We start from the raw sequence: 27,252 nt of genomic DNA on the forward strand, positions 1-27,252 counted from the left end.
TTCATGCAATTTAAGGGAAATTGCTATATTGGGGTACGTAGGGGACCAGGGTTCGAGTTGATCTCCACTATTCGTGAGGATTCAGGACCAGGTGTCGCGCATAACAGATATCTCCACAAAATAGACACTAACTGTTCTTAAGAAACATAGCATGATTTTGCCTTTCCGGCCAGCTTGAGTATAAATTTTCGTCATGCTGCCCCTGAGCTTCAATGAGTTTCACTCCCCTGCTTTAAGGGGACCAACACAAGACAAGAAGAATTCTACTATATCTCTGTTATCGCTCCAGCGGGGTGGGCCACAGCAACATTTATGTTTACGTGTTTAGGTAGAAATGAAGCGTAGAAATGAAACAAGGAGGACGTGACCGGTTTCCTTCCTAGATTGTGTCTCTGTGTTTATTAAACACATCACGTAGACAAAACTTCACTTATTTTAATCATTTCCGCCCGTTCACTCGGTTCGGTCCAAATCTGTCACATTACCAATAAGATATTTTTTACAAGCTTCTTCTTTTCCCAAAATGTAATGAAATTACATTTACATTCTGTGGAAATAATATTTATACCAAAGTGCAACTTAATGACATCAACTCTCTTCTAATTTGGTCCTCTATGCTATATATTTTGGCCTTGTCTACATGTAGCCAGGGTTATATCGCCGATTTGCCCCATTTGCTATATGTGGCCGGGCTTTTTTTTTTCCATCAAAATCGAATGCTCCAAAACCTCCGACCAAAGTGGAGATTTGCCCAAGCCTCTAGTTTCGTGGTTGCGTGTGACCAGGTTCAACGGAGATTTGCATCTACATGCTTCTCTTTTTCCCGCCGAAGACACGGATATCAATTACGTCAGAGGCGGAAGTTCTTTCTCATTGTACAGAATATGAGACATTACTGCCACCTAGCGACTTGGAATGCTTGTACAAACATTTGAAACCGCACTTTGCGTTTTCATAAAGATGCAACTTTTTTTATTGAATAAACAAACAACAATGACGAGAGGGAGACGGATTGTTACGTTTTGACAAGGCCTTGGTAAATGGATGGACTTTTACTTATATAGTGCTTTTCTATCTTGGGTACTCAAAGCGCTTTGCACTAGCTAGTCATTTACCTACTGATGAGGCTGAATCAGGAGCGATTGGGGGTTCAGTGTCTCGCGCAAGGACAGTTTGACATGGTCTTGCTGGTCAGGAGATCGAACCCACAGCCTCTCAGCTGGGAGACGACCACTCTACCACCAATTCATGCCGCCCCTTAGTTTATGTAATTGATACAGTTAGCAGAAATGACAAATGAAATATTTTGTTACATGTTACAACACGCCTCTTAACAAACAGAACGAACAGAGCATTTCAAAGCAAGGCCTTGTAAATTAAAACGGAGGTCTCATACGACCGCGCTAGTACAACCGGAAAACAAAGGTGCAAATAAGTGCCAATACTGTACCGTTATCCACCATTCACTGACCAGTTTAGGCAGAAATGAACCGTAAATGATTACACCGCGACCGGTTTTCTTCCCACATTGCGTCTGAGAAGTGCCAGCCTTGGCACGCTCTTTTGCATCGCCGACCCGGAAACTCTCAGTCCACTACTTCCGTGTTCTCTTTTCCACCAAAATAATGCAGCATAAATTACATCTCAATATGTATTGTTTTACATAACATAAATATAACAGTAGTGTGAATAAATAATAATAATTTATCTTTGAATGATTACAATCAATATATTGTTAGAAACCGAAATTGTAACCAGATTCCTCCAATTTCAAACTTTGGTAACAGAAGCTAGCTCTTCAGATATGGAATGTCATTGTCCTGGTGGTAAGAAGCCGAGAAGCTCCGACTAACATCTTGTTGTCTTTTGACAATGGTGGTTTGACTTGGCAGACTAAAATGTATTGTGAGGGTGTTCTGGAAAGGTCTGGCAAAATCCCCCAACAGAAAGAGTTTCAACACCCATATCCGGCAGAAGTTCATCAAGGGAGGAAGAGGACATTGAGTCCAAGTGGACCATGTTCACCTCCACATTTTCACCATACCCGGTTATGGACACATGCGCGCTTATGCCATTAAGCTGAAGAAGGAGACCTACCGGGCCAACCCCTAACTCAAGCTGGATAAAAGGCTATAGCAGATACCAGGAAGGACATATGAGATCCCTTTGTAGAAAAGTGGGCCCAGCTAAGATGCTGCGCCACTGCAGAAACAAAACTCACTTTTTCTTAGTCTATAAATGTACACCATCAAGATACATTCCAGCAAACACACACACTTGCACACATGCTGGCAGTCTTAATTTGAATACCCTGTATGCACCTCTCAATTTACAGAGGCATTTTCATTAGACTCACCTGTTTCAGAAGATTGATGATGCTTAGTGCATGGTTATAAATCTTACTATCCCCCTAATTCCGGAAATATAATGAATCTTACCTCCCTTGTACATTTTTATAGCACATCTAAATGTATGAAAATATCATTGTCATCATTGTCATTGTCTCAGAAAATATTTTCTTGCACTCTTGCATTTTATTGGCACGCTGCAAAATATTGGTCGGTGGAGGCCAATTTTGACATCATTAGTCTACCATCAAGAAGAAACTTCAAAATTTACTTACATATTGCTTACATGATTTTATGAGTGACATTAGTAAAAGTTAATTACAAGTTACTTAGTTATTTTCAGCAGACAACCTTAATTAATTAAAATAAAAAGTCAATTTTGCCTACACAGTATTTGACTTAAGTGAATTTTTAACAGTTTCGAATTTTGAACAAGTGGCTTTTTTTTTTTTTTTTTGCAATGTGCAATTTGAAGAAAAAAAATGGTGCTATTCATTTCCATTCAGCTCTCAACCCATCATGTCTGCTGTCTAATGACATAAACACATGGCTGTGGAGCTGACTGGAGAATTCTGATCAATAAACAAATGTGCATGGGAGAATAGAATGCAAGGGCGGGAGATAGCAGCCAGCCTTGTTTGCATAACATCCAGATCAACCTTCTAAGGCCACTGCTAAAGATGATGGCATTCATTTCTGCTCGGGCTGACTCCAATTTACTTTTGCCTTTAGTCTCTCCTTTTTCCTCTGGGGATTCCTCACAGCCAACAGTCAATTCTTACTGAGGTGACAACTACTCCAAGTTGTCATCCATTTTGCGAAGGAGTTCAGGAATCGCACTCGGCCTGCGATTGAACTCACACGGTGCCTGGGTGATTGTCGACAGCCCTCAAGATTTTCTGTCATGGCGGGCTGCTGCCCGTTTGCCCGATGTGCGGCCAACATCTTCAGAACGTTGCAATCTTCAACCTCCTCAATGGAAAGAATAGACAGAGAAACGATCCTACACTCCTCCAAGGTCCATCCAGCCAAAAATGTTCCATCTGCGGAGGCGAGTTTTCCATTACTTGTAAAAATTTGATTGCATTGTGAGACCAGCTGGTCAATTCTATGATTTTTAGAATCCAAAGACAAATGCAGCTAGAGGTTTGGTTTAAACAGCTCCCCTTTTTTTACACACACGTTTCCTAATGTACATGTGATTGTGTGCCTTTTTGCAGTTAAGAATAGATTGTGATTCATCTCATTTACTGCTATATATTATACTTAAACTATTATTTTATGACTATTATACTGACTTCTTTAGGAGTTTTCAACCTCTTCTGTCATGTAAGATATTACATGGCACCCGTTTATTCTATTTAACTGTCTTTGCACTTCACTGTACTCCTTGAAAAGAAGTTGTGCCACCACATATTGTGATTGGAGAATCTCCCACATGATATTTATTTATTTATTTGTTTATTGTGTGTTTATTTAGTGTTCATCTGTTCACAAGACTCTGGTCATATTGCTAAAAATCTTGTCACATTGCTAACATGTTAATAGACCCGTGATTATCAGCAGAAGTGAAATTCAATACATTATAATAACATAAACTATATATAGTATATAGAAGTATATATATATATAGAAGCACAAAGAGCCTCTGAGGCAGCTCATTCAAGGATACAAATTTGAAAATCTGCACAGCTTCATTGGAATGGCATTAAAAAAAAAACAAAAAAAAACAATACCTGGGCATATCTTTTGTATTTATCATTTGTGTCACGGTCATTTTTATGTACTTGTCTTACTGGTGTGGATTATTATAAAACTGGATAAAGTACATTCGATGTATGTGAGCAATGACAGCAAATTGCATTATCATGCATTGTTATTTCCCAGCTTACTTTGGAAATCATTCAATGATAATTAGTTTTAAAATATAATAATATTTTATGCATTTCCAACTCGACATATGCAGAAAGACCAATCTTTAAACTGCAATTACTGGCAAGATAATGACATAATTACTGTAGATGACAGGAGAAGAAATTGGGAGCTTTTTCTTCTGTGTAATGACCCAAGTGATAAGGGAGGATTAAAGCAAGAGCAAAAGGGTCGAAGAGGATTAGTGAAAAGAAAACAAAGACTGTCTATGCCATTGATATGCTAATAACGGTTTAATCTTTGCCCTAATTACTATGTGAGTTCGCTGTTGATTGTTTGTGAGAACACGTATTTAGCCATATTTGGTCTGTACATTTCATGTGTGCATACTGAAGATTTTTCGGACAGAAGAGAAATGTATCAAACATTATTCAACACCAAATAGTTTGATAATTATTCAAACAAACATTACTGATTATTATGAAGATTATTACAAAGAAAAAAAAAGAAAAATGAAAGATGAAAAATATTCTGCTTGCAAAATTGGATGCAACGTACTAATACCAACATTTTAGTTGAGATATGTTTTCATTACAACAAAATGAAACAATACATCAAAAAATAAGCTTGTATCATCTAGGTCAACAAATGGGTAATGAGCTACTTGTCAAGTGTGCAACAGCAGCTATGACATTCTTGACTTGCTGACTCTGCACTCAGTTTGATGGCATGCTGAGTAAGTCAGCAGGGGAAACATTACAGAAGTACCTTCTAACATAGATTAAAACAACATGGTTCCAACTTCAAGACAATACATCCTCCCACCTACACATGCGATGTGGTAGTCACGGCTACAGTTCTGAGTTGTTGACGAAGATTTGCCTTGCACAGAGATGTCCCTTGTGGAATTTCTAGAAAAAAAAAAAAAAAAGCATGGTCATACAACCTCCTTAAAGGAATAGCGTGTAAGATTTAGACAGTTTTTCATTACAGACAGCAGGAGGTGCTGGAGGGTGCTGAATTTGACATTGTCCGTAGCTATAACAAAAATGGCTGCCTCCAGAGAAGTACCACCCACCATGTAATATCATTTAATGATAACTAGATCTATGATTATATTTAAAACATACTGGTGGTCATTTAGAACACACTCATGTGCAAGTTTTTGAAATTTAAAATCATTTCATTTATTCCTTTTTAATAAAAACCGGTCAAAATCTTACACACTGTCCCTTAAGGTCTCGACTTTCATTTCCCAGCGGCGAAACGGTGAATGAAAATAGGGGATTAGTAGAATATGCGCACCATTGTTAAGGTGTGTATACCGTATATGTCAAGCAAGCTAACACCTTCCTGGAGTTCCTTGTCTCAAATGTCATTTCACAAATGATTTATAGAACGGACATAGCAACTAATAAAGGTCAAAACCACCGCGTAACCCTTCAGCACAATTTTGAACAGATGCCAGATAGACGCACAGCCATGTAGAATACGGTCACCACTGTTCCGTTATTGGACATACTCTACATGCGCTTCCTTATCTCATGGTAGATACTCCTTTCAGTCGAACATCGGCAAAGAATCCAAATGCAATTAATCATCGGTTCCGGGGTCTTTTCCTTTTGATGGCATGCTTTCATTGCTGCATTAAAGCAAGTTTTGTCATGACGGTATTCATTTGCATATATTAGAGAATCCCCTTCCAGCCCCCATTGCAGATAGTGAGTGGAATAATTGTTTTAAAAAAAAGGTCAAATAAGCGAAATGGTCATGGCAGCACTGCACAATTACAAATCCACTTCCAGAGCCTTACAGTATTTCTGAATTTCCATGTTTTATCGACATTTTATTTCCACGTTTTAATATTGTCCTGGACATTACACAAATTTTTTATGGCTCTGACCTGCACAAATTTTTACGGTAGTGCCATTATACCCTTGTGTTGCTTCCGATAATCCCAGCATTGATATTTCCGCAACATCACGTTCTTTTTGTGTTTGATACAAAATATCTACTCATAACTAAATATGCTGACAAGATCACAATCACTGTTTATTTGAACATGTATGGTAACATATTTAACATGATTTGAGAATCTTCACACAAGAAAGATTTATAAAATGCAGTAAAGAAAACAGCATTTAGTTAGCAAATATTTTGCTTCATGTAAATCACCCAAGTGCCGGTGCGTTGTTCAATGTACTGAGGCTAGCTTTACGACCGACTCGCTACAACAAGCATGTTGAAGGTCACGTAAAATCAAATACTGAAGTGAAAACACACAATGCGTGTGCCAATGTATTTTCATTTAATTGAATTACAGTGACATGATTTACTGGTCATTGATGCACACCGCCAACACATCTAGCTCAGACTCCTGAATTCATCAAAACTGTGCTAGTATAAAGAACTTGACAAAATTCTCACCCACATACAAATAAAGGCAAATAGGCTAATGAATAAGACATTTTATTTAATAAAAAATAATAATTAATATTAAAAAATTGCTGTGAATTTTTCAACAATTTTTCGACTGTTTGATACATCTGGTAAATTGATGTAATGCAGATACAAATGTCCTGTTTTTAGTGGTGTATTACATTATTGTTACTTTTGGTATTATTTTGACTTCTGTCAACACCATCAATGCTACATAGGCATGAACTGTGTTCAGCTAGTTTGTGTAATTTATGTGTTTTGAAGTTTCTACTTGCATTTTTATTTCATAGTACAGCACTTTGAATACTGCCTTTTTAAATACGCTTTATAAATAAATATAATTTATAAATACATTTGACCTGACTTGATGGGCAACAACCTAATATGTGAGTAAGCTAATTATTCGATATAGTGTGTACCAAACTGTTTTTTATTTTTACTTTATAGTGTAGAGGCCACTTCTTGGGGGTTGTGGGGTGTAGGTGAAGTCTGTCTCAGTGGACTTTGGGAGAAAGGCAGATTGCACTTGGGACTGGCCGCGCGAGTCAGTCACAGGGCACTAATAGACACTGACACCAATTCACACTCACAAGCAATCGTTCAGTGAATCCACATTGTCTGCACCAGTGAAATGTACCACTACACCATCATATGCGCCCACTTTGACAGATTGCTTAAAAATATAAGTATGCAGGAACCTAATGCCCACTCCCACAGCCATAAATAAAGGATGACAAAACTCAAATTAGCTTATTTCCATATAAATCGCTCTTGCTGTTCATTCATTCTTTAGACATGGGAATGGGGGACAGCGAATGAAAACAGTCCATTTCTCCACCTGTAAAATTGAAACTATGGTTGGAGTTGATAGGAGGGGAGCAATTGTGTTTGGAAGTCTCAGCAGATTGTCTAAACCAAATGAATGTGAGATGACAAAAAGTGACTGAAGTCATCAATTTACAAGTTCTGAGTCATACAGCAAAATTGGTTGAAATAAAGGAGGTGGATGTACACTGCTGTTTCCATGAATATATGTGCATCATCATTATCAGTTGAATCGGCCATGCTAAAGAGACACGTTTTAATTCACAGGAATATGAGGGAAGCAAGAAAGTTGTCTCCCCAAAATTGCAGAATCCTGCAGCATCCAGGCACATGGTGCATTTATTTTGGTAACTTATTGCATCTATCAGATGGGACAGAGATACTACATTGATTAATTTGCTCAGCCATGAAGTGAGCACCCATCAATTAAATACACCTGTAATGGCACACTTGGAGTATAAAGTTTACCAGGTTCTGGAAATATTATCGAAAAGTACCGGGCTCTTTACTGACAGGACAAAGGCCATGCTCAAAATACTTAAACAATTTGTTTTGAGTAAATAACAAAAGCCAGCAAGCAAGTGGAAGTTGGCAAATCATTTAGTAATGAAACATGCAGTGTGTTGTGAATCAGCCAAAAACGAGCCATTTCTAATCTGTGAGTTAGCTCTGCATGTTCTGTTTCCGCGGTAGCGTGTCAATCCTACAATAAAAGCACATTTTAAGAAGAAACATTGGAATTTCAAAAGAAAGTTGGCTGCATACAGTGAAACATCTTACAACTGACAGTGAAACATCTTACAACTGTAAGACAGACTGTTGATATAACGTGGGGGCGGGGTAATAGTATTGCGAGTATCACAATAACTTTTGACTTACTGTTCAAACTCGGGGCAGCAATGTTTGAAAGCATACCCGAGGGAGGAATAGGAACTCCGAATTTGATGGGTGTTTCAATTTAAACTTCCAACTTTGAACTTGGAGCCTTCGAGTATAAATGAAACACAGAAATAGTCAAATCATCAAACACATGACCAGTCTATGCAGTCAAGTCACATTAACAAGAATCTTCTTCTCTGCACTAGATATACTAACCCTGTAGTTCCCTCAAGAATGGTGAAGAAATTCGCTCTAGCCAATTGGATGCAAACTGAAAGAGCGATGGACTAAGCTGTGAATAGGTGCATGTCGCTTTTCACCCAGCCATTACTGTTTGCATTCACGTTCTTGAGTGTGGGATGACAGTAATTAGAAGGGAATGGACACATGGAGACAATGACTAGACGGAATAGATACAGAAACCAGTGGCAAGAGGTAATTAGCAGTCTGCTCAGCCTCAAATTACTAGTGTCAAGGATTGACATGCAAAGTTGACAACTGATCATTCCGCTCAATGCAAATGTGTATTTTTGTACATCTTGACAAAACTAGACTAAAATGTTGTTTGTGTTTACATTTGCAGCCAGAATTCAGCAATTTACTTTTAATTAATGCAGTGCAATATTTCAATTTTGGAACACATGATAAAAGATTTCAACAAACGACAGAGTATAGTTGTGAACATGCCACAGCCAAATAGCCAATGTTCCTGTCATTGTATCCCTTAGTACTTTAAACTGAGTCGCAAGTAAAAAGACCCAGGGAAAAATTTGTGGTCTGTCTGGACTCTCCCAAATGCCTTATGCATTCATCTGGGCATCCACCTGTGTGGTCGATAGTGCAGTGATTTTTACAGCAGTGTCAATACAAACTGCTCTTAGGGAAGATTTATTTCCAGACAGATCTGTGGTGCTACATGGTAGCAATGGGCATTTGTCTTTTGTCAATTGCATCATGTGTGATTTAAATATAAAGACTTATAATATATAAAATACAAATAATTTGGGCTGCTTCTTCAAACCATTTTCCATGGCATTTCTTTCTAAGTTTCAAACTTAGAAAGATCATTGATTCCCTAAGTAAATCACTGATTCTGTTTGTGCATTGGTCTAAAGTATATAATATTTAATATTTAATAATATATCTAAAGTATATAATATTTCCATTTTACACACACACATATATATAATATATATATATATATATATATATATATATATATATAAATGACACGGAATAGCATTTCAGCATGTTCTGGATCATCACCAGGGCTAGTCCTGGTGGGACCTGCCAGGAACACCCCACCCGGGAGGCTTATAGAAAGTATCCAGATAAGATGCCCGAGCGAATATCCTGTGGCTTGTTTCACCCTATCCCTGAGGGAGAGCACATATTTCGGAAAAGCACTCATCTTGTCCACTTGTAACTAGGATCTTCTATTTTCTGTCATCACTCCACATCTCATGACCATACGTAGGTGAGGGTAGGAACATTGATCGACCAGTAAATCTAGACGAGGGGTCTCAAACTAAATTCAAGGGAAGGCTGCAGCAGATTAAGTCCATGTCTCTAGTCTATATCAAGTATTTCACAAAAATACTTAAAAAGTATTACTAATCCACTCTTTTGACTCTTTCTTGATAACATGAACAAGACTGGTGACTGGATCGTTTTTTTCACATTTCTTTTGTTCTCATTATTCCTCACCATGTGTCGTTTAGTAGGACTTTAGATTTTTTGTGCATCACAACTATCTCCGTGCATTTAAGACAAGGCCTCCGTGCTAAAATAAACATATGAATAAATAAATAAAAATGTAATCCATATCCTGTTTTTCTTTTCCCTTTTTTCACAGCAGGTTTTGAACAAGACATAACTGGGACTGCTTGACAGAAAAAATGTTCCTCCCACTTGGTGTCAGCTTCGAATTAGATTGTGCCCAAAGCTGTCATGAGCCTGTGCAACAGTAGCCCACAAGTGATTTAAAAAAAAAAAAAAAAAGACAGGGAGCTACACAAAATGCCCAGGGCAAAGACAAGGCATTAAAAAAAAAAAAAAAAAAAAAAAAGTGAGGGTGGCACTAACAATATAATTTAACATCAAATAGGGGGGGGCGCAACATAAATTCCGGCAGGCTGAAGTTTAGCTCCTGGACCGTAGGTTGGAGACCTCTGAGCTAGAGACCAAAGAGTTTCCTTTTGGCTCAACTTCTTTACCACAACAACATTATAAATAGTCTGCATCACAGACTGCCTGTCGATCTCTCACTTGATTTCTCCCTCACTCGTGATCAAGACCCCAAGATACTGGACCTCTTGGTCTTAGAACAGGAGCTCATCCCTGAAACAAAGTGGGCAGTTCACTCTTTTTCAACAGAGTACCATGGTGTCAGATTTGGAAGTGCTGATTCCCATTCCAGTTGCTTGTCAGTGAAGCACTTCAACTAAGAGTTGAAATTGTGGTTTGAGAAGCCAACAGAATCACGGCATCTACAAAAAAGCAAGTAATCATCCCTTGACTGCAGAAATTCATCCTTCCGCCAATTAAAATGAACAGAACATTAACTTTACCATAATAGGCTCTGAAAGAAAGAAGAAAATGCATAGCTTCACCAGCAGAAAATACACCTGTGGAGTAGCCCAGTTACAGTCCCCATTGACATGGTGTAGCATGACCTCAAGATTGTGACTATCAGATATCGGAAGGATATTGTTGATTATTGTTGATTGATATTGTTGATCTGAAATTTGTAAAGACGGATGGTTCTAAAGTTTTACTGTGCAGGTTTGGTTTATGGCTACAGGAAACAGTTGTTTGTTACTGCTGTTATAATGAGATCAACTTATCATTGTTTATTATTTATACTGTTTTTAATTAAACCAAAACTTTAACCTAAAATACCAACGACAAATGTTTCTGCTCCTGTGCTAACATCAGTCTTAGTCGCATTCATTTCTGCTGCCTCTGGTGCCAGCTCCATGGAGCAAACCAGCCAGGGAGGACTGTTGCACTCAGAGTATTTGCAATCACGAGCTGTCCATGTATTGCGAGATGACAGAACAAATCAAACTCTGCAACCAAACTCTCCTTATTAGGTGAGTTCTGCTCAATAAAGTTGTGAGGCTGTCTATGTTCTCGAGAGATACATTGAACAATTCCGACTGCTCTGCTAATGCACACCATTTTCTGCCTCTCCTCATCTAGTATTACGAATGTTATTAGATATTTAAAGTGCCGTGTATACGATCAAAAGAAATTGTCGTTTGATGTATTTTCTGATTTAATATACATTTTCTTATTAGATGCAACTCTACAGACTATATATCTCTCAGTTAAGTTTTTTTTTTGGTCGTCTTGCCAAATAGCTCATTGACAAAAACCCCCGTTTGTTCTTTGGCATGTTTGTGACAAGGGTTCGTGTTTGGCTGCGCTTATTAAAGCCACTGACAAATGTTGATACGAAGACCGATGACAAGCCAGTGCTTTGCATCCGACCAAGGTCTGCTTCTTTCCTCGCTTACTCTCACCTAGTTAATCAATCAATAGCTCACGTTTCTTGCAGCCGTACATACGGAGTATATACAGCAGTATAATTGATAAATAGCCCATAAGTAGGGCTGAATTTGAGAAGTAAGATAAGAAAAAAAATCTTCAATCAAAGACCTTGGGGCAACGGTCAAGCCACTAGCTCACATAAAAAGAGTCATGTAGTTATAAGTTAATAGATGAATGAAAATGATCTGTGCTCAGCCATGAGCTCTTTGAGACTTTAATTTGCATGAGTACTATATTTTGTATTTGCCTTCGAGTGTGATGGATGATTCCCCAGACTCTGATGAAATGGAATGCATCAGTTAATTAGTTTTCCCGAGACAATGCCATGAACCCTCCTACGAGCTATCAGCACAAGATTCCATCTTGTTGTCACAAAAGGTGCAGAATTTTCTTCCAGCCTAGCACATATATTCAAGACTAGCATTTGCAGATTAAAAATGCATTCAAAGGAAAGTTTGGATTTTTTTTTTTTTTTTTTACACCAAAATGCAATGCTGGTGGTTATTTCTGCATATTATTTTCCCAAGTCAGTTTATGAGAGTTGTTAATAAAGCCAAGTGTATGTTTTCTATGTGACGACATAATGTTAGAATACATTTGTATGAATGTGTTTTATTAAAACAATATGATGTAAACCTATCCTCTCCTGATGGTAGAAGTTAAATTAAGATGATGTCGACAACATACAAGAACATTGCTTAAAAAGTGAAAGAGCCCTGTAAAATAAAGTCAAAGATGTGTTATTCCGAAACACAATTTTCATTTTACATTTTTCTTGTTAATAGCTCCATAGCTGTTCATTGAGAAAGGCACATTATCCAAACATTAGGGCTAGTAATTAATTTCAAATAAAAACTAAACTTATGTCAATGAACCAATGCTTCATTTCTCGGTTAATTTTACACTCCATGTCAAGGTTGCTCACCTCTTCCTCCACGGAGCTGTGAATGCAATCACGTGGTAACTAGAGAGAAAACAAGGAGTTTCTCTGCCTCAATGTGGCATTGTTCGGTCAAGGTGTCCTTTCGCTGGTTAGTCCAAGGGCAACTGGCTCCTCCGTGCAGCTTCCTTCTCAACTATAGATCTATGGCATTTTAATAACGTGCAGGGTTGCGGTCTATCACTGCTAAATCATTTAGCAACATTGATATCAAGCAGGAGTTAATTTATTAACAACCAAAGCTGATAAATCAGTGATGTTCCAAAGTCATTCTTAACATCAGGGACCATTTGACATTGATTTGGTTTATTATTTATTAAAAGTGTATATACACCAATGTAACTGTCCAGGGGAAAATATTAAGGTACAACATTCACTAGTTGCCGGAGTTTTTGGAGTAGTTTTACTTTCACTTGTGTTATATTATTCTGAAGTAACAGCACTTTGGAAGGGCACGGCATGGAATGGTCATGTCCCTAGCCAGTGCCGGTGGATGTCCCAGGGCATTGGAACTATGTCAACTGAACCCCCAGTTGCTACTGATGCAGTGTCATCGGTAGTTAAGTATTCAGTATAGAATTCCTTGAGGAAAAGCGCTATGCATGATAGCTTTTTTTAGTTTGGACTTTTATTGATTTGAAGCACATTGAGTTATCTTGTGCATCAACTACAATATGTAAACAACGTTGCCTTGCCTTCCAAAGACACACCGTGTAACTGGTAACTATAACAACGTAATAATTATAATACAAATGAAAATCATTGATCAATTTTCAAGATTTAAACAGACACTTTCCATGCGAGCTGATGTCATATGGAATCTCATTAACAATGTTAGAGCTTGTTAAGAGTGGCAGCATGTATTACAAATGGGTATCGCACAACATCAGCAAACAATTTAGCACTGCTGTTTTGGTAATTAGCGGCATGAATTAGCTAACGCCGTCTACTGAAGCATAAAATGTGCATCCCACAGAAACTATGGATGCAACATCGCTGAGTGAGCGAAAGAAGGGTCAAGAATACTGTCACCAGTTTATCAAATGAGGATGGAAAATGAGGTAGCAACTCGTTGGCTAATGGGTTTGGAAGATACCGTGAATTCCCAAAGCTGACTATCTACATTAAGATCATGCATCCCAATGTGAGATAAACTCATTTTATATGAAGGTGGCGAGGTGTAAAAAAGGGAATGAAGTATAATATTATCCAGTCATCATAAATAATTTTACATTTGATTAGGGTTTGACACTCCTATTTGTCAATGACAAATCTTTTCAGTATCAAAAACAAATACTTAGTCTAATCAAATGATTTAAATACATGCCTTTGGGAAAAAAATACTGTAATTGTATTTGTCTAAATCAAATAATATCTAATCTAATCTAATCACATCCTCTCCACTGCACATTAGAGTGATATGAATGTCAAAAAGATGGAATGTATTTCAGTCACTGCTGCTTCCAGGTAATTACATTTTACCTGGGCTAGCAAGGGGGTGGCAAGAGTTTTGGTGGTAAGGTCAAAGAATATAACAGTGCCACAAATACAGAAATGCTCAGGTTTACAAACACCGACAAACAAGGGTGAGTGTGCATGCATTTGTTCGCCGGCGTGTATTTAGTAGTCGTGAACGCTGAATTACTAATAATTCAGTGTTCATTTTCTGTATTCCATAGCACATTTTATGCAGGCCATGTGAATTCACGTTGAGCACTAATCAATCGGTGTGAGCTGCGTGGTAAAACATTTCCTCTTCCACAAATTATTATTTTGAGAGTTGGCTCATACCGATAGCTTGCTATTAATCAACTATTCAGATTATATATAAAATATAGGTAGTAGCTGCATTTATGTTGTTGAAAATTCTTTTTTAACATGGAGCAAACACCTCCTTGAAATGTAACATCTCAGTGATGGGGCCCCACAAAGATTAAATAACCTCCATTATATTACTGCTTGATTGTTTTCCTTTATTTTTTTAATGGTATTTACAAACTTAAAAAAAGCAAGACCTTCATTAATACATTTATATTGATTAACGACCGTATTCACAAACACATAAAATTTGACTTCCCCTGGCACGAAAACCAAGAGACACCCATTTTTACCCTAAGCTTTTTACCCTTTTTGCGACCATCAATGTCAATGTCAATTGATAATTGTAAATTATCAATGTGTCAGGCCACGACAACCTAATGGGCTCCACAACCCCCAAACAGGTGCAACACTGCCCCAGACATGGTAGGTTAGACTTGCGCTGGCACGAAAATGAAGATGCACCGTTTCTTCGCCAAGCTCACAAGCATCGCTCTGCTAAAATAGGGCTGAATGTTAATTTGTTTGCAATTGCCTTTTCTTGTGACCTGACAGGTCATCCGTTTTACAACCAATGCTCAACCAAAAAAAAAAAAAAAAAGGTTCTTCAAGAAACTAATACCAACATACTCTTTATGGGTCCAAGTAGAATAACAGCTTTTTTGATTGATCACTATTTGATAAATATTTAATCAAGCACGCATAAATCACTCGGTATAATTAAATTCCTTATCCCAGGCTTTCTGTAACAAACATTTGTTTGCTGCAAATTGGCTCCACTGCATCACTTTTAGTTCCCAGTGTTTGTTGTGGGCTTTCTTTGTGCAAAATCACTTAATCACTTGAGAATCCCGGTCTCACTTTATTTGGCCAACACAAAGTGGAACAATTGCTCATGAAAGCTGATGATAGATTAAAGTGCAATCACTCTGCATTGTGCTGAGATCTGCCTTGGATAGGTTCTCTGCCAGGGGCGCTGCTGACATAAAACTATTCTGTGCACAGGCCCTCCATTACCGTGGTCTGCTACAATGAGCCCATGGCCTATTATTAGGCTACAGAGATATATTAAAAATAAAAACACAACCGCGCAAATTCTGTAGCGGAGCATATATGCACCAGTTTCTTATCTTTCATCAAATTATAATCTCAGCAGGAATGTAACTGATCATGGCCAATACCCAAACTATTCTTTGCCTTCCTTACTTACATAACTCGGTGTTCATTGTTTGTGAGCTCGATTACTTACCGGTTTCATTAAATAAAAATGTACAACATACCGTATTCTGTGTCTGTGCAGAAGACCACTGGTGGCCGATGACATCTTGCTACGGTAATTCCAATGGGACAAATTACATTACCGCCATTAAATGAGTTGAATATGCTCATTTAGGAAAACGAATTTAGGTAAAAAGAATTCTAACTAAGTGCTTTGAATTGTTTTTTTAGACTTTTTCTTTTTTTTTTTAATAATAACATCAAACTGCACCCAAGTTGTATCTGGATCAATTGTTAATTTTGCCTTTATTACAGGTTGTCTGTCGGTCAGTCTTCTTTGTTTGGCCAAATGAATTATACTTCATCCCTCACTATTATTTGTTAGTATAATAGAATAGGTTAAAAAAAATAAATAAATAAAAACAGGACATTAGAACAGGAACACATTCGCAATTTAAATTTTTCTTCCCATTTCAATTTAGGTTATGTTGATAATTATATTAATGGTGTATAGTCTGATTAATTATTTACTGGATCAAAGTCTATTTCAATATTTAATCCAAACATTTTTTATATGTATAAATATTAAACAGACACAGTGATTTCCAACTATAAAGGTGAAACATCTAACATTGTAACTATACTAATTTAGAGTTAAAAAAACATCCTGTTAAAGTATCACAATTGGTGACTGGACCCAATAGACTGGGAAGGATAAAGAGAAATGAGTTAAACACAGGTACAAAGACGAGGTAGGTAGGAAGTTGAGGCTGGCTTGCTCATTAACAGTCAGGAGAAACAGAGGGCTGATAGAAGGAGTCAACCAAGAGCAGGAATTCTAATCAGGGGCAGGCAGAATCTTGGTCAAGCAGGGAGAGTAGGTCTTCTTTACCAGGGCAGCAAGAGTTCAGGTAGTCAGGGGCAGACAAAGTTGATATCTGGGCAGGCTAAACAGGGAGCTATGCAGGAGAGCTTAGTATAAAGCCAATCTGGAAAATGGAACGTGGACAGCCAGGTTTAAATACAGTACACGGGGGAGTAATTGCTTGCACCTGGTGGTGATTGGGCTAATTGAATGGAATGTGGTCTGGCTGGTAGATAAGGAAGGATAAACTGACTAAGCTAACTGACTTAAGCGACATTAAAAATCCTCATTATAAATTACCTCCAGCAGCAACGTTTCCAATTTTCTTTACAATGTTGAAATCATTATTAACTCTTAAATATTTTAATCCCTGAAAGAAAAAGTAACTTGGGTAACTCGTGACTCTACCGAGATATTAATATTGGAAATAAACATATTACTTTCAAAAGTAAGCAACTAGCAATGAAAAATCTACTACAAAAATCTACTAACTTCCCCACTTATGTCTGTGGGTCCAAAATACACGGCCTGCCTTCGCCTCCTTATTTCGTCATTCAGGCTACTGCTTCTCCATATACCTGATATGTCTTATGGGCAACAAAAACACACTACTGTACTGCAACAAGGTGAATGAGTATACAATAGAATATATGCTATTTAAAAAATAAATATATATTTAAAAAGAAAGAAAACTTCACAGGCTGTATTTATCATGTTTCCACACTGTGTGTTCCTTTTAATGTTGTTTTGGGCATAACATAGATTCAGGGTTTCCTTCATTGGGGGGGTAGCGGAGTTAGGGGCTGAACAACTGCATTCCGTCAGTCGTCATCATCTGACTATTTAGATGCAGGCGGAGCAGGAGGACGACAGTGAAAATTATTTGCCAATCTGTCTGTGCAAGCTTGTGTTCCTATGCCTCCTGCCATTGATCTCCGGGTTTTGGTGAACTTGCTTTGCTACTTTTGCTACTATTGCAAGTTCTATGTTTTGTTGTTACTTTTAGACTAGTAATCCGACGACGTCCGCCCCCCTGCCCTTGGTTTCTTTGGTTGGTGCTTTCACATGAGCTTTTTCTCTGTTGCTTTTGGTTGTTACTTTTCTGTAAAATTTCCTAGTTTGTTTTTCCTAGTTTGTTTTTTTTGGTTGTGACTTTAAAAAGTTTAATACCCATATTACGTGCTATGTGCACATTGTGTTAATAAATTTGCAAATTTCGTTCCTCTGCCTGGTTTCAGTCCATTTGGGTGGGGTTCAAGGTCATTATTCTCCGAATTACAAGCGTATTCTATTGTAAACCTTTGCAATAACTTAAGACAAAATACAATATATTTTTGGGATGGATTTTAATCCCTTTATAATTTAGCTTCAGAGTATAGTGATGCATTGCGAAAACAGAGTGCATTTCACAATTTCAATGTTAACATTAAAATTAAATTTGTCGGCTTGGTTAGGGACACATGTTTCAAAAATAGATGGTATCGGTGGGGCTAACGTTAGCAGATAGCCTACATCATTCAGATGTTTAACGTTCTGTCCAACACGAGTTTTGTATGGCTTCATCTTGATACACATTAAGCAGAACTATTTATAGACTATTATTAATAGCAATTGTACAGTGAAGATTAGCGTTAACTGACCTTGCCATGTATGCTGGTTGCGACAGGGGCCTTGCTGACAAGGTTTCAAAATGCTGGTCAATCCACTGTGGAAAGCGGCAGCATTATCTCCTAACAAATCTTCTAACTTCTTGATGTCAGTGAGAGAGTGCAATTCTTTCGGGTGTTTTTTTTTTCGCTAAATTCATGCTACTATATGGTTTGTAAAATTACTGGTCCTATTTTGCAAATTGGACAGCTTTTTAGGTGTTGCGCACAAAGTGCACCTAATATTCTTCTTGTCATTATCCCTGACAAACTGAAAGTAATGAGCGTATGTCCATCTTGTGTACATATTGTCCATATTCAACCTGCCGTTTCATCTCAGCTGTAGTAGATCAGCAAGTGAACATATCGCCCTGGACTTTTCTCCTTCAATCTTGCTGTGTTTTTGGCGAATTTGCATTGTAATGCATTGCGTTACTCTCATTTGTACAATGAGTACAATGTCACTTTTTTTTTTGTGTAGTATACTGCCACGTTACAGTAAAAAGTAAAGCATTACAGTAATTACATTACTTTTGTCATGTATTACTACCAAAACTGACGATAATCATAATGAAAATGTGCATAAAATGAAAGGTGCAACTCCCATTCAATGAATGGGCTGGAAAGGTGTGGACTGCTAAAACATTTTTACCACAGGCTTTGCTATTTTATCAACTTGTCCATCTAAAATTATGATTATGGTACAATATATGTGTCCTTTATATTTTCCATTTACAGTATAGCATCCAGGTCCATGGCTGCGTCTTGCTGACACTGACATTGATTTCTAACATGTGTGCTGTGCACTGTGTTGCTGCGTTTGCATGTTTCCCGCACTTGCTCCCTCCCCTCATAAGATGATTAAAATAGTTTTGCTTTCTTGCGCAATGAATGACAAACTCAAAAGGATGGTTGATGACAGTAGTTGATATTAATATAATGAATTGGGCAACACTGGTTAGCACATCCGCTTCACATGAGAAGGTCCAGGGTTCCATTGCAGTTTGCATTTTCTCCCTGTGCCCGTACATTTTGTTTTTCCCGGGTTCTCCAGTTTCCTCCTACAATCTCCAAAACATGCCTGCTAGTTGGATTGGATACTACCAATTGTCCTTAGATTTGTTTGTAAGTGGTCATCTCTGTGTGCCCTGCAATTGGCTGGCAACCAGTTCAGGGTGCCTGAAGTCAACTGAGATAGGCACCAGCAAGACTGCGACCCTTATCAGGATAAGCGGCTCTAGAAAATGGATGGATGGATGAAAATGCATTGTTAATATATTTTTAATTTAGTTTTTTTTAAAAGCAGTTTAAAATTGTTGTTTATTAAAATGATCATATTTTTTGCAGCCCTTAAACAAATGATAAAAAAAAGATTTCTCTAAAAAGTGCAACTAATTCATGTGATCTGTATCAACGGATGCTAAATACCAGATGCTAAATACCAGCAGAATCGCCAGCTTGGGACCCTGATCGGCAAAACCCTAATTTACACCTCAATGCATATTTGTAAGGTCCGGGAGGGGGGGGGGGGGGTGTTTATTTGTAATGTAGAACAACACAAAATACAGACAAGTACAAAAAACAACACGTTTATTTAACCATATTTTGTGTATGTACTACAAACTGATATCTATAATCAATCTCCATATCTTCTTAAAGGTTGTGTTATAATTCTTACATGAAAATCAATCTCTTAGTCTTTTACAGCACATTGCTTTTCGAGACGCCTGGTTGGTACAAGTAAAATATAATAAAAAAAAAAAACAAAAAAACAGCAACAACAACAAAAAATAAAACACTTGTCATTGACCCTTTTAAATGATGCGGTCGCAATAATGCAATTTTGTATAAATCTACAGCTACAACTGCATGTCCTCTCATAAAATGCTTATGCAAGAACAAAAACATATTTTAATATTTTACACATCAGGGAGCTTGACTAAAATTCAAGAAATTGACCATTTAAATTTCCATACAACATATCTGCATTTAAAGACAGAATGAGAACCTTTACAGAGCCATATGAGTAAAATGAGTAGAACTGGAACATCAAAAAGATTAAATGAGAATTAGAAGTGCATTATATAGGATAGTTCACCAAAATCATCTGTGGACTTTATTTCAATTAACTAAACATTTATAAAGGACATTTGTTTCATGTGCATCACACTCAAACATATGACCGTTCCCTTTAAATGTTCTTAATAAACATTGTCAGCTTAATCTGAATATCCTATACACTATTGACCCAAACAGTGGGCATGCTGGGTAGACTCATTAGCTTTTGCAGCCCAAAGTGATCATAATGTTTATTTGATGCTTCATAATAATCCTGGAGGGGGATCAAACATTATCTGTCCTTTAGAATGAATAATATTATCACATAGCATTGGTAGTATTACCTGCTGGGGAAGTCTCAGTTGACAAGAAACAGAATAAAATTAATTTAATAATACAACCTTAAAAAACTCTGAGGGTATGCCTGTGCATGAAATGTATTAGATTATCTTGAATTTGATTCGGTTTTCATGTTCATGTAATAGCAACATGATTGCTGGATTACAAGATACTGCCATCTTTGTGTGCAGAACCTTTTCGTTTTCTGATTTCAAATAGGTAAAAAAAAAAAATCAGTAGGGTTAGTAGCAACTACAACTTCTTTTATAATTTGAGTAACATTTTGAAAATGTACAGCATCTGTTTCTTCAAGTAATGAATGACGAATCCGTGAAAGAGGTCTTGAAAATAATGTTTACTGATCAATCGCCCAGCGTTTTATCAAGGGTGTGTTCACACAAATTGGGCAGGATACATTCAATGTGATTGCTCTGATCTCACCGTGGTTGGGTAAAGTGACATCTCCATCCATCACCGTACCCAAGAGTGCACTGAATAAGTGAGCGTTGGTCACTTAAAGAAGTGCTCTCTGCTTGCTTACTTGTGAACTCTGGTGCAAAACGAGCATTTCAGTCTAAATGTGAATGCTGCACTGACTAAAGATTGTTGAAATGAAAAAACAAAAAGCATTCACCATTATTCCTGTTTGCGGAACATTAAAATAAAATAGTTTTTTTTTTGTTGCCTTTTTTAAAATTAATTTATTTGACTAACTGCTGTCTACAGTCTAGATCAGTGTTTTTTATTATCTAGATTCTAGATAATATCAACTGTAATCTAGCATCTTTTAAATTGAGACAATGGGACTGTCACCTGTAAAAATAGCCCAAAATTTCGAAATAGCTGTCTGATGGAAGGCCAAAAGTTGCTGCCAAGGCACACCCCCAGACTGCGCATAATCACCGAAGCCACGAAGTAATAACCGCCGCCGCTGCAAGCCCGAGTTGGCATTGTAGCCTCTCTTTGCTATGTACCTGCCCACGCCGAATGCGCGGCAATGCTAGTCCCCGTTTGCCACTTTTCTCAGCCAACCGAGAGAAGCGGCAAGCAGGGAATAACTCTGCTATGCACAGGCAAGTGCACGGCAGAGAGGAGCTATGCACTGCATGCGTACAGTCTTCTTTCGTCCATGCTCGCCTAGGAATTAGGATTTGAACTTAAGCACTGACATTTTGAAAAATGATTGATTCTGGTTCCGCTTGATTTCAGATTCTCTGTGCCCAACCCTGGTTGTGTGCGTGTGTGTGGGTGTGTGTGTGTGTGTGTGTGTGTGTGTGTGTGTGTGTGTGTGTGTGTGCATGTTCTTTTGTGTATGAAAGCTCAATGATTTCGTGATTGGTGCGGCAAAGTAGTCTGAAAAAAAATGCTGTTCATTTTTTTCATGGCAAATTGCATATTGGAGAGTTTCTTGGAGACAACAAAAGATTGACCACATCTGTAAATACACCAAAATATGTATTTTTCTGCAAGGTCAAACCTTCACTCAACCACACAGTTGAATACTCTAACGAAGGTTTCACCTGCACACACTGGGTCAGCCACTCGCTGATCTAGCAACAGTGCTGTGATTGACAGCGAGAGTGGGTAGATAAGATTGGATGCTAATGTTTACATTGGCTGATGAGGGTTTTGATAAGTGATGACACGATGTGTCGTTGAAATCAGTGGAAACCTAACAACAACTCAGTTGTTACTGAACCTCTCTACCACCACCAATTTGTGTTGCTACTAAGTGGATCCAACACTTTTGGGACAATAAACAACAAAGTGCTCATCACTGTAGGGATAAAACATAAAGCAGTGGACTTAAATAGCAGCACAGGTTCCTCCAGAAGCATTGAGAGTGCATACCATGAATGTACAGTAATTCCTATGCTGTCAAATTTTCAATGCGATTATGATTAATTACATTCAGCATTATCATAATTGTTAGTGTTTAATCAGGGACTCCATATTTTTTCATGTGCATGCTTAGATGTAAGCTTTTTACCGTAGTTCAAAAGGTACAGCAAAATCTGTGGATGTTTGATTGAATTTGAAATGTTATGAAAGTGTTTGGGGATTAAAATTAAGGTATAGGCTAACTTATAGTTCAAAATATTCATATGAACAAGTCTAATCAATTTTAGAGGTGCATGAGGTTTGCACAATTAATTGCAGGCCTGGCTCCTTTCCCCTCCCTAACAAAAAGTTGGGGTCTACTTGTATTACATTTTTATCTGCGGTGTGTCTGTGCAATACTGTATGTTTCTAAAATATAGTGAAATAAACAGTATTTTGGAAATTTTAAGGCAGCTTATTAAAGTGGTGTAATAGAGGTAAAACCAATGGACACCATTTTTGCATTGATAATTTAACTTGTTTCATATTGAAATAGATCACAAACACTGCAAAATGGGTAACACATGTTGTTAATGCAGATTTGTACTTGTCATATTTGTCTAAAAATAATAGCAACATTACTGCATCGTCTACTTTTGACTATCGGGAAAGTGGGCTTGTCACAGATTTGCAGGGTGGGATGGGTCAACCATTCAATTCAATGTACTTCATTCCTAGTGTTGGCCTTCAGCGATTACGATCTTGAAGTTACGGTGCTTGGCATTGTTTTCCATGTGCTCTTGGGAATGCTTAGCTGAAAAAGGGCCTTTGCAAAGTTTCGCCTATGGGCACATCAATTTAAATGGAAATGGAGCTGTGGGAGTAAGGCAGGTGTAGCATAAACATCTGGCTGATGCCTGCCTCCCCACATAGCCACAAAACCTAGTGGACAGGGCCAAGTTGTGTGGCTGGCAGGGGCAGGGTGTGTATGTGGAGCTGCCAGGCGCTGCCCATGTGGAAATGTGGCACGCGGATTACAGGCAATGTGCTGAGACAGCTGTATAAAGGGTTTAAGCTCACCAGTCTACCTGAGAGCATGCAGTCCTACAGCTCTGTAGATGAGATAAGGGGTACATGCTTTATAAAGGAAACAGCCTACGGAGTGCAAACAAACCATGGGTATCAGTATGAAAAAGGATGAAATGCTGTTAAGTTTTCAGTCCACTTCCTGACAGTTTTTTTTTTCTTCCCCATACGGCCTTGTGTTTGAGATCTGAGTGGGCCCTTAGAAGCTGGGAAATTTGATCTAAAACAAGCTGGCAATTATGCAAATAAAATGAATAGGATCAGTGAGGAGAACAGTTGAAAATATTCAGAACTATCAACATCAGAACTACATGATGCCTAATCATCAACTTTTCTATCATCAATGATTTCAATCGCAAAATGCAGAACATTGTTCATATGTGACAGCGTGATCACATATTACTGATAGTTGAAATGGCATGTGTCATCCACATACTGGATAGTCAGACAATGTTTTGCCACTTACCCCACAGTTGGAGAGAAAAACCATGTGCTATAAATTGTTTGGGAAAACATGTTCACAGATTACCAAACATGAACAGTCTTATTTGATTACTTTCGGACCTACTGTCTAGGCATAATCTAAAAACATGTCAGTCAACCAATGTAACAGGAAGAAGGGGAAAAACAAGAAATACGTGGTGGAAAAAACAACTGCTGAATGTTTTTGTTTTTTTTTCCATGAATTAACAACAATATTTTTTGTTCTTAAATAAATAACTTTTTTAAAGACACTTTTTGTAACAGACATACCCTAATTACCAAAGTCCTTAAATGAACATCACCAACCAGTGATTTGCCAAACGCACGGTGGTTCGTTCAGGTTTGAGTCTTGCTGTCATTCCATAGTTTGAGAAAAGAAAGTTCAGATTTGGGTCTCTTGTACATTGTCTTTTGAGTTAGCCCGGATTAACAAAGGTTCATGCGCTGAGCTGTGTATGGAGTTGATAGTTGAGGCATGGTTGTATGCTGTTTTGTATGTGTTATAATGGTTGAGGTGCTCATGTTCAAGAGGAGGCAAAGTTAGGTGGCCCTCCATGCCCGGTCCTCCTGTTACGCAGTCCTCGTCCACGTTGATGATCTCAATGGTGCGTGTGGGCGCATGGTGATTCTGCTGGTGGTGCTGTTTACGCATCTTGTAGAAGATTATCAGCATGACAGCTGCCATAAGCGTGATAGCAACAAAACAGCCGATTATGATCTTGGTCGTCTTCATGACTTCGTCCAGGCCATTTAGGGAGCCTTCCCCACCAAATTCAGTAACAGGGATCGTATAGGTCTTCTCTGTGGCACGGGTAGAGACAGGGGTCTGCACCGTGGCGGTCGTTGACGAACCGGGTGAAATTGACTTCCACGTGTGAGCCGAGGGGGTGGGGCCCACCTTATGTTGCACAATTGCGGTGAAGGCTTCGTTATGTGGCGTTTCTATTGTCTCGACAGTCACTGTGGTGAAGTAGCTAAAGCTGCTGTTCTCAGTTGAGGACACGTTGAGCGTGGCGGACGCCGTTGTGTTGCCGGCTGAATTACTGACCATACATGTATACGTACCAGTGTCTTGCATGGTAACATTGGTAAAGTTCAGAGTGCCATCATTCAGCACTGAGATTCTGATCTTGTATGCACCGTGAGTCATGATGGAACCGTTGGGCGTAATCCAGCTCACTGAAGTCAAAGAGCTGGCTCGACATTTCAACTCCGCAGCGCTCCCCTCGGTCACATTTAGGTCAGCTGGGGGCTCCACAATAACGGGAGCGTAACAGTGAAAGTAGTTTTGGTCAAGCTCACCGATGTAGCGCCCTTTGTGGTGAGATGGCGAGCTGCAGCGAGCACAGCAGCTGGTGTTTGCTGGTACCATTTCCTTGAGCCACCAACTCAGCCAGAGGATGTCACAGTTACAATTCCAAGGGTTGTGGTGCAAATGCACCCTCTCCAAATGATGCAAAGGAGTGAATAGATCATGGGGCAAGAGAGTAAGGTTGTTATGGGCTAAATTAAGCTCCACAAGTGACTGAAGATCATCGAATGAGTTTCTTTCAATGGTTTGGATCTGGGCATGCATCATCCATAGCTTCTGGAGATGAATGAGCCCCTTAAAAGAGCCCGGCCGGACGACGGAAAGCTGGTTCCCCGACATCTCCAGTTCATCCAGCTTCACCAGGGGAATAAGGTTGGGAATTTCCTTCAGATTGCACATTCCCAGATTTAAGTAGCGAAGATTGCTCAGCCCTTCAAAGGCCCCTTCAGATATGTAGGATAGCCGTTTAAGCTCCCCAAGGTCCAGCCGTCGTAACGAGGGCACCCTGTTGAAGGCATAGGAGGGAATACTCTCAATGGGGTTATTCCTCAGCCACAACTCCTTTAGTTTGGACAGGTACTCAAATGCTCCATTTGGGATCGTGGTGAGGCGGTTATCAAAAAGCTCCAGGGTATTGAGACTAGCAAGTCCATTGAAGGCTCCAAGCTCAATTTTGCGGATGTGGTTTTTACTGAGCTGCAAGATCTCCAAATGTCTTAGGTGCTTGAAACTGTCCACTTTAATGACCTGGATGAGGTTTTCTTGCAGATTCAGGTAGCGCGTGTTGGTAGAAATGCCATCGGGGACCTCCCGTAGCCCCCTCCTTGTGCAGATGACTTTGCTGAACTGATTACTACAGGAGCAAACGGAAGGGCATGTCTGTGCACGGACCAGACCCGCGACCACCAAAAGCTGTATGGCCAGGAGCAGCACAAACAAAGGGTCGGACAAGGCCCGGTTCCACCTAGGACCTCGCATCGTCTGCTGCTGCTGAGAGGAGGTCATCTTGTTTAACATTCATTATTCATTGACTGGTCTGCCACTTGCTGGAACTGGGCTGGGGACATCTGGAAGAAAAAATAACACACAGATATGCGTATAAATTAGATCATGCACGGGTCAAATGCAACTTTCGACTCATACACTACATCCAAATAAGATACAATCAATTCTATCATTTAATGCTGTGCCTGAAGACCCTTATACAGCAACATTACTTTGACTCTCTTATATGGAGTATATCAGCTTGATAAGGTACCAGAACAGCAAAGAAATCTTTTGGATTTAATGTTAGAGGCTCCACAGTCTCAACACGGAAAAAGCACTCCAACCACATAAACACAAAAGACAATTCTCTGACTGAAAAAGAGAGATATTAAAACATGATAAGTATAACTGTGTCAGCAATGTATGTGCACTTGTTTTGCACTCTTCCAACACTGCACTTTTGAAATGGTATCAATTGCGGCCTAGTGGTGAAAGTAATTATTATTGGGAATGAAAAGAGTCGTTTTTGTAACCACGACTCACGCTCATTCACGTAAACAAACAAATTGCTCTATTTAATCCCTTGTAATTGAACCGACAAATCATCAAATCTAAATGAAAGAGGGATGACATTATTACAAAGCAATTACAACACAGGCTTACTTAGACAATAAAGGGATTTGAATGGATTTAGATTTTGCATGGCTGATTAAAAATTATTTCACAAAAATTATTCTATCTACAAGAACTGATGGAAAAAT

The 27,252-nt window shown here is 38.6% G+C and overlaps 1 protein-coding gene across 2 annotated transcripts in view; it reads right to left on the reverse strand.

The window, feature by feature from the left end:
- Positions 1 to 2,903: 2,903 nt before the first annotated feature.
- The window catches only part of LOC148422006 (leucine-rich repeat-containing protein 4C-like), an 86,925-nt gene continuing 62,576 nt past the window's right edge, over positions 2,904 to 27,252 (reverse strand). Inside the window, exons 1-3 of one of the 2 annotated variants that reach the window (XR_015865969.1) lie at positions 15,957 to 15,998; positions 5,046 to 5,131; positions 2,904 to 3,391 (exon numbers count right to left, since the gene is read on the reverse strand). Coding sequence is in view for 1 of the 2 variants with exons in the window: in XM_088417991.1 (XP_088274117.1) it covers positions 24,575 to 26,521 (1,947 nt within the window). In the remaining variant the exon portion in view is untranslated. Of the gene's footprint in view, positions 3,392 to 5,045; positions 5,132 to 15,956; positions 26,572 to 27,252 lie in introns of those variants that run through there. The other variant, XM_088417991.1, reaches the window with a different exon arrangement.

The sequence above is a fragment of the Hippichthys cyanospilos genome, chromosome 6, assembly GCF_059441005.1.
Source record: "Hippichthys cyanospilos isolate Australia breed blue-spotted pipefish chromosome 6, RoL_Hcya_1.0, whole genome shotgun sequence".
In the NCBI taxonomy this organism is placed as follows: domain Eukaryota; kingdom Metazoa; phylum Chordata; class Actinopteri; order Syngnathiformes; family Syngnathidae; genus Hippichthys; species Hippichthys cyanospilos.